General features: G+C 56.8%; 1 protein-coding gene across 2 annotated transcripts; it reads left to right on the forward strand.

Moving 5' to 3' along the window:
* Positions 1–2,647: 2,647 nt before the first annotated feature.
* On the forward strand, positions 2,648–7,795 carry CPN2 (carboxypeptidase N subunit 2). 2 transcript variants are annotated; one of them, XM_039487275.1, is made up of 2 exons: positions 2,648–3,479; positions 6,093–7,795. In XM_039487275.1, the coding sequence occupies exon 2, from the start codon at positions 6,099–6,101 to the stop codon at positions 7,746–7,748; it is 1,650 nt and encodes a 549-aa protein (XP_039343209.1). In that variant the 5' UTR covers positions 2,648–3,479; positions 6,093–6,098; the 3' UTR covers positions 7,749–7,795. The 2 variants fall into 2 exon arrangements, with proteins under 2 accessions (XP_039343209.1, XP_039343208.1); XM_039487274.1 differs by having other exon boundaries at positions 6,098–7,795.
* Positions 7,796–8,767: the final 972 nt, after the last annotated feature.

Raw genomic sequence — 8,767 nt, forward strand, 5'->3', positions numbered from 1 at the left:
TCACTATACCAGCACGGAGACGGCTAAGAGCACAGCTAGTAAGTTCATTAATAAAGCTCAGAGATTGATGTGATACTAAACAGAGAAACGGCAAATGGTTACAAACAAAATCAAACAGGCCTTTCAGTGTCTGTCTGTGGCAAGCTACAATCTTCCCTCCACAGCTGCCTCGCTGCCATCAGGCCACCAGCATTTCCCGGCCCTGCATCCACCACTCCCAGGGTGCTGTCCCCTAGGCAGCGGAGGGGTTCCCTCGCCGTCCTTTCAGTGTCCAGTGACTCGTGGGTAACGGTTTCTCCCCTGCTGCTTGTGCAGACTCCAGGCTGTGTCCCTCCTGGGCTGGTGAATTTGCTTCTCCAGGTGGCTTAATCACTGTTTACCTTAGGTGTAAATGTCCTTCCATGGTCTCTGCGCTCAATTTACAGGGGAGACACAGGCAGACAAAACACCGTTCCTTTGCCTAGGGCAGGCTGGCATATCCACTGCCTCCAAAACCTACGTAAAGAACACACTTCCAGCATACACATGCACACTGCTTTACACCCCAGCTGTGCAGACAGCACACGCTGACAGGCAGGGGTAGCGTGTCACCAGGGCTTAGATGATGCTTTGCTTGATACACTTTGAAGGTCCAGAAATACTGTATCCAGTCCAGTGATTCTCCTCTGGAGTGCTGAGGCCCTGCCCAATCCCTGCGGTGTCCGGCCCCAATTGGCACCCAGGCCAGTGGGGCAGCTGAACCCTGTGTGGCCATGTCAGAGGCAGCCTACTGGGGAAAGCGAGTCCAGCAGGGCTGATACAGAGGTGCCGTGGCAGAGCAGACACCAGGCTGGATCTGCCTCCCCTACGCTGCCGGTGGCCATCCTGCCCTGGCTCTGTGCTAGCAGGAGGGCACTGGCTGGAGGAGACTGTGTGCTGCTGGTGCCTATTGGAAGCACTGAAATATAAAAGGGCCAGATTTGCTTCCCCACACACACCCACACCACCTCCTTCTCACACACTGGGGTCAGCACAGTTCTCTGGGGAGAAAAGCTGGTGTGAGAGAGGGGGAATGTCTTTATTAAGCGTAAGCAGGGACCGCACCACTGGGTTTGCTTGCCCTGACACTGGCACAAGACTAGCCATGGGCACCCCGGGAGCTGTAGGGCACTGACAGGGAGTGGGTGAACGTCCAGCCATTGAGGCCCCTGTAACTGTATGGCCGGCCTCCCGTGTCACATGTTTTCCTGCCACAGCACCTGCCCTTCGGGTTTTATTCAGAGCCACGCATTTGGCTGTACAAAACCTCCTGCAAGCACGTGAAAGTGCCCCGTGCCCGTTCGGTTCCAGCCCTGCCCGGTAGGTGCCACACCCTCTCCTACTGACGCGGTGAGTGGCCGTGTCACTCCCAGAGTGGTTGGGGCCTTAGCCTGCATGTGCGAATAACCTGGCGTGAACGTCAAGCCGCACTACACACGTTCTGAGTTATCTTCTAGTCCTTAGCCAAGTGTGCTGAACACTCTGAGCGGGTGTGGCTCAGAGTAACCCCATGGCCACTGGCGCCAACTGAGAATCTGCCACACATCCTGAAACAGGTGGAGGAGGCGATGAGTGCGACAAAACTCAGGTGCCTGGGCTTGGCTGACCCAGGGAGAAGGCCCTGGGCATTTCTAGCTCACTGGGAGCCAGGGCCAGGTGATAGCTGTGGGGTGGATCAGAGACCTCCGTGCCAGTCCCGATGGAGAATCTCATCCCCCTTTGCTTGCACCAGTGTTGCGCTGGAGTAGTGCCCTCGGCGGCAGTGGTGCTCCAGTTGACTCACAGCAGCGTGAGTGAGCAGGGACTCACCGTACTGCTCCTCTTGGGCATTTGGTTAGACCTGGGTTATGCGTGTTAAGTGGCGGCAGGAGGTTTCACCACAGGGCAGAAATTACATTGAGCCCAGCACAGCTGAGAGGAAGCGGTTGCTTCACATTAACTCAGCTGACAAAGTGCTGAATCTGGTTTTTCTTTTTCTGCTTCTACAGCAAGAGACACTTCCCACCTTCCGTGGCCCGGTCTCACCCCGCAGAGAGCAGGAGCTAAGAGGCACTTAAACAACCCAACGCAGCTGGGGGCTTAGTCTGGCTTTAGAAAGCCAGTTCCTGATGGCTAGTGTAGGATGTGACTATGACAGAAGTTTTGTACAGTAGCAGCTCTGGGCATCCAGCCAGCTGGTGACACCTATACAAGAACCGCCCCTTACCAGACAACTTCCTCAGGTATGTGATCATCTCCCCGCAAGCGACCCCCCCAGATTTACTAAATACAACTCTAGCCCTGATAGCTTAGGCAACTGTTTTTTCTTGGCCCTTGAAGGGGGTCCTTTGAGCGAGGACTCACTGACAGGGCCTGGGGAACAGGGTGTCTCTCTGGCCATATCACAGCTGGCCAAGATCTTTGCTCTCCCACGCCAAGCAAGCCTGGGGGCTGGATGTGAGGCTAGCCGGGGGCTGCAGGAAGCAGTGCTGGCTGATCAGGAGATGGTGACTCTGACAGCATGCCCAGCCTGGCGCTGGGGGCTGCGCTGCTGGAAGGGATGCCTTTCGGATGAGATGTAAAACCAAACCCTCAAACCCTGGTGGTTTATTAATCCTGTGGAACTTTCTGCAAGATCATCAGTGTTAGTGCTAGTTCCTGGCCAATTCCTAATGGCTAGAGACGGGGCCAAGCTATGCAGTTGTTTAAAAGGCCTTAACAGAGAAATTGGGGTGTGGACTGGATTTGAACGTCCCCAAAGTGTGTGTGTGTGGGGGGGGGGGGTGTTTGCAGTTTGCATCTGGATTTCTGTCTCTAACGGTCACATTCTGCATCCCTCTCATTTCCCCTTTGGTAGCAACAGGAGAAGTTACTGGTCACTTCTTCCCCTAAAAGCTTTGGGCGGTGTTGTGTCAAGCAGCTGCTGCATTTCACCCCACTGGTGGCTGCTTTACGGGGTGGCTGAGAGAGCCCTTCACCATGCCGGCAGTTTGTAAAAAGCTTTGAGATCCTCCTAAATGAAAGGTGCTCTATAAGCATCAGATTTTTATATTCTACCCACTTTGCTAGGCCCGTTCTTGAGTGAGCTTCATTAAAGTCGAGGGGGAATTTAAAAGCGTTGCTGGTTGCATTCTAATTTTTTTAGAAAGGGCTGATGCTGGGTGTTCCAGAAGCTGTCCCCGCTCCTGGAAAGTGCCTTTGTTTTGGGGGAGCTGGTCAGTGGTGGTGGTATGCTGCTCATTGGTTTACTGAGAAGCAAAGCGTTTCTCTCTGCTCACGCCGACGCACTGAGTCTTTTCAGAGCACGCTCAGGACAGAGGATGTTGTTGATGCCAAGCAGAAATCATTGGCCCCACCCAGGCGGAACGTGCTCGGTCAGTTGTTTCCGTGTCCCTTTCAGTAAACATGTTGCTGTTTGAAGGGGCAAATCCCTCCTGCGAGGAAACAGCAGAATCGCGCCGGCTGCCTGGCTTGGTTCGACGGTAGGTGTCTGCATTGTCACTCCTCTCAGGTGCTTGGGATCCTGGGTTTGTTGGCAGGAACGGGGACTTTTGCAGCTGCTTTTGGCTTTGCATGAAAAACAGCATGGGTTGTAGAGCTAAAAAGGGTGGGTCAAATCCAGCTCTGTTGCCCTGGTGTAAATCCAGAGTCTCCCTAATAAAATCAGTGGCGTCACTCCAGGTTGACAGCAGTGCCGTGGAGAGAAGAAGTTGGCCAGATATCTCGTCAGTGTAACTCGTGCATGCTTTTGGATACTGCAGATAACAGCTGTGTTCTGGAGGCGACTCGTTGCTTGAGGGGTCTGAAATCTCTGTCGCTGTCTGATTCCATATAGGCTAGGACCAGGCATTGGGAAAGCAAAATATCACCTAATGTTGGCTGCAGCTATTCAGCTCACCCAGTATGGTCTGGGAAAGGGAATGAAGGTTCATCTGATAGCAAGCGTTGTGCAAAACTCAAAGCCCACCACGGATTTGCAGGTTGGGGAAAACGTGAAATGGTTGGTGGGTTTGTCTGAAATGTTAACTGGTTTCTATAAATGTGACTGTGAGCAGCCCTCTTTCTGCCTGGGCATTGTAGCTACAAGAGTGCAGGGTGTTTTACACGTCCTACTGGACGGACATGTAAACACCGCTAGTTAACCTGCCAGATGTATGTGCAAATTGGAGCATTGTGCTTGCACTCCTGGCAGTGCACATACAAAGTTAGGCCACTTTGCCTGTGCACAGACACACCCCTACAATCTCACTAAACGTTTGATGCTGAAGTGTGACTTGTAAATAGAAGGTTTGCAAAGCCACTTTACAAAAATCCACTGAGTGTATCACTTCTGTGACAGACCTCCCTGATTCTGGCTGTACCTGCCTACCTGGGTGTGCAGACATGTGCATGCATGCTGCTACAGGTGTGTTCTAAATCCCTGATTTGTGCACATGCACGGCAAAACAAGTGCCTTGTGCACCCGCAAACCACACATTTCCAAATGCAGACAGAATGGTACTGACATAAAGCAGGTGCATCACTGAATGTGCGCGATGCCTGGAGGCCCGTTCACATAAAACCAGGCCTAATGGGGCAGAGGTTCATCTAGCCACGTTGGCATCTCTCCATTGGAGTCACTGGAGCTCATTTACACCAGCTGAGGATCTGGCTCACTGCCCCTGAACTTTCATTAGCCACTCTAGTGTAGACCAATTCTACAGAACATCCTTTTACTAAGGGTCGGGTAATGAAGTTATGTACGTAAGAGCGACAGGCGCCTTGTCGCAGAACAGGTATTTTCATAACCGTATCAAGTGTCTCACTGTGTGCTCCTCAGATGTGGTAATAAACCCCAGTTAGACATTTACTTTCACCCCCCTGAATCCCTCCTGCTGCCCGCACACACGTTAACTAGCCGTGAGGCCTAGTCCCTCTTCACCACTGATTTCAAACAGCAGCAGCAAATGCACACTTGTGGGGCCAGCCAGCGCTCTTCCCCGGTGTAAGGCTGCTGACTCGGCGTCACTCGCCAGGAATTGCCCCGGTGTCGCCGAGCGCAGCGCCTGGCCCTTGCAGCAATCGGCCTGAGGGATCCTTCTCCCCTCCTGGCACAGAGCCCGGATGTGGTTCTGCTCCCAGCCCAGCACATGGCTCTAATAACAAACACTGCGTGAGCAGGCGGCCAAGGAGACGTGGCAGAGACAAACCCCTCTGCTTAGAGGAGCGGGGTGGGTCTAGGGGGGACGGGGCCCTGGGCACTGGCTCACGGCCCTTATGGACACAACTGGGCGCCGGCTGCTTCACTTAAAGGTGATAAGTCAAAGAAGACTTTGACTTTGGCGGCAGCAGTTGTGTGGGTGGCTCAGAGCTCCCTGTGAAACACTGAGCCTGAGCCTGCCCTCGGCATGGCTGAGACCTCGGCACTTCCCTGGGATCACACGCCCAACCGCAGCCCCCCTGAAGTGCTCCAGCCGCGCCCCTTGGCAAAGGCCTCATGACGGCTCCGTGGCAGAACGGGGATTAGAACCTTGCTTTGCTCCTGCCCCTGCCTCAGCCCCCTGTGCTCCTGCCACTGCGTAGCTGGGGGGGCCCTAACCTGCCTCGCAGGTCACTTCCCAGCAGCTCTATCGGGATTCCCGCCCGTCCCCCAAATCCTGCCCCTCCCTCACCCGGCTGGAGGGAGCTGCCTGCAATGGGACCCTGGAGTGAGTGCGCAGGATCGCGACTTGGGGCCACACGCAGGGGCTGGGCACCCAGTGGCTGCCAGGCCGGGGGGAGGCTCCCTGTGGAGCTGCAGGGAGAAGTTTTTGGGGTGAAGCCAGTAGATCCCCAGATCTCCTGAGGCCGGGATTGCTGGGGGAGAGGCATTGCTCGTGGCTGTACCGGGGGGAGCCTGTGGAGATCCCTAGCAGCCTGGTGGCAGAGGTGAGAAGAGCCGACCTCAACAGACGGCTCAGCCCAGCCAGCTGTCACTCAGAGCAACCTTTGACTTAGAGGACAGGCTGCAGCCCCTGGTGAGCTCCTGCTTTCTGTGACTTTTCCAGTCCATCCCCCCAGCCAATGGCATCTGGAACGGGCTGGGCAGGGGCTACTGACTGTGTGTTTTTCTCTAGCGCAGGATGACGTCTCCCAGAGCCCTGCTGCTGTGTCTCCAGGGCCTGCTGCTGCTGGGCAGCTTTACCCAGGCCTGCCCGCCCCCCTGCCAGTGCTACGACGGAACAAAGGTGTTCTGCTCCGGGGAGGAGATCTGGGGCATCCCCGAGGGCCTGCCGGGCAATGCCACTCAGCTCTTCTTCGTGGAGACCTCCCTCACCGCCGTCGGGAGCGGGGCCTTCGGCAACTGCAGCAGCCTCGCCAGGCTGGTTTTCCTGAACAACCCGGGCCTGGCCCTGGAAGCGGGCGCCTTTGGGGAGCGGTCCAGCCTCGCCGAGCTCGAGGTCTCAGGCAGCAATTTGTCAGCCCTGAGCAGCGCGGCCTTCGGCAGCCTGCTGGAGCTGCGCAATCTCTTCCTCACCTTCAGCGCCCTCCGAGCCCTGGAGCCAGGGCTCTTCAACCGCACGCCCAGCCTGGAAGCGCTTCACTTGCAAGGGAACCAGATAGAGACCCTGCCCCCCACAGTCTTTTCCCCGCTGAGGGAGCTGAGGGTGCTCGACCTGTCTCACAACCCCTTGGGCCCGGTGCCTGACAGGCTGTTCGACCCGCTCGCCCTGCTCCAAGTGCTGAAGCTGAGCAACATCGGCCTCACCCGCCTCCCGCTTGGCATCTTCCGGCCCCTGAGGAGCCTCAAAGAGCTCTCCCTGGATAGGAACGCGCTGGCGGATCTGCCCCCAGGAGCCTTCTCCGGGCTCTCCCGCCTGCAGAGACTGGAGCTCCAGCACAACACCCTCACGAGCCTGCGCTCCTGCATCTTCTCCTGCCTGTCGAACCTGGACGTCCTAAACCTGGAGGGCAACCGCCTCTCTGCACTCCCCGCCGGCCTGCTCCGGGGCACGCCCAAGCTGGGCCAGCTCTTTGCCGCCTCCAACCGGCTTGAGACCATCCCTGAGGGGATCTTCAGCAACCTGCTCCAGCTGCGGACCATCGTGCTCTCGCACAACCAGCTCACTCACCTGCCCGCGGGGGCCTTCAGAGACCTCTTCAGCCTCACCACGCTGCAGCTGGACCACAACAACCTCACCGCCCTGGCGGGGGACACCTTCCACAACCTCCTCAGCCTAGAGGTGCTGGGCCTGGCTGGGAACCGCCTGCAGGCGCTGCCCGAGGGGATCTTTGACTCCAACGACTACCTGTTCGGCGTGGCCCTGAAGGACAACCCCTGGGTGTGCGACTGCCGGCTGGCCTCTCTCGCCAGCTGGATCCGGAACTGGTCCGCGCCCCTGAACTCTCAGACCTTCTGCACAAGCCCTGACCACCTGAAGGGATGGGCGCTCCCGGCTTTACCTCAAGAGCAACTGGTGTGTCTGGCTGCTCCGGGCCCGGCAGACTCCTCCTTGTCCCCGGGAGAGGCAGAGACAGCCCAGGCCCCGTGCACCTACAATGACCCTGAAGGCACCGTGCAGCTCGCCTGTGACACAGCCGCATGCCACCGGTTAACAGTTCATCTCCCTCCACAAGGGGACTCGACTGGCCGGGGACTGGCCTACAATAGCAACTGGGTCTTGAATTCCAGCTGTGGCACAGTGAGGGTCTGGGTCACCATCCAGGCAGAGCCAGGAGGGACGGCAAGGGAGGGAGAGGCTGGTTCTCACAACCCCTGTTCTGAGCCTTAGACCGAAGCTCTCCCCAGGGGTTGGTGCCATTAAAAGTCACAACCGGAGTGATGGGTTGTTATTGTTCGTCTCGTTTATCCCCTGCTCTGTGCGCGAGACATTGTTACGGGTTTCCAGGCAGCTCTATGTATTGGTTGTAGCTCAAGTTTCATTAAATGCTATTCCTAGTTCAAAGTTTCCCACAGTAAAGAACGTGCAGCTGCTCCCAGGGTGATGCTGCATCCCCCGTTCTGGCGGTGCACGGGGGCGTCCTCGCGGTCACCAAGATAAATACTTGCAGGGCTGCAGCTATCCAGGGTGTCCCTCTGACCTGCCAGCAGGAGGGGCCTGGTTGTGACCTCACTTCCGGGGGTGTCAGTGGGGAGGGAGTTATTGAATAGCCAGGCCCAAGGGAGCTGCTCCAAGGGCACCGGGGTACTTATGCAAAGGGGTGGGAGTGGGGTGGCACAGAGACGGGTTCAATAAACAATCCTCCTCTCTTCTGCTCAGCACGTCTGGAAATCAGGCCCCAGTCTCCAGCTGGGACACAGAGGCCCCCGAATGCGTGGGGGGCGGAGGGGTCATGCTGTCTGGAGCGGTTCACTTCTGTTTGCACCAAGCTTGGGGCAGGCTGACAGCCAAGACCCCAGACTGGCCGCGTGTTCTACAATTCAGTGTCGCCAGCCCAGGACAGATGTGAGCACCTGAAGCAGAGTAACCGTCTCACCAGACGGGCCCCTTGGGCGCTCTGGTCTGTTGTGCCACCCAGGGATAAATAGTCACTTATCCCAAGGATGACCCAATATTCAGGTTGCTCCTAGTCCCAAGAGACCAGTCACTTCCCCAGGGCAGTTTGTGTCGTAGACCTCACAGCAAAGACAGCGCTGGTAGCCAGTCCTGTAATAAACTAACCAGGAGAAAGGAAGACGAGAGCTAGTTACCGGTTAAAGCGACAGGCGTAGATACACCAGTGAGTGTCAGTCTGTGGGCTTGTCTACACTTGCTGTGCCACTGTCGCACTTAGTGACGATGCCACCTGT

This window comes from Mauremys reevesii, linkage group 9 (assembly GCF_016161935.1).
Source record: "Mauremys reevesii isolate NIE-2019 linkage group 9, ASM1616193v1, whole genome shotgun sequence".
Lineage (NCBI taxonomy): Eukaryota > Metazoa > Chordata > Testudines > Geoemydidae > Mauremys > Mauremys reevesii.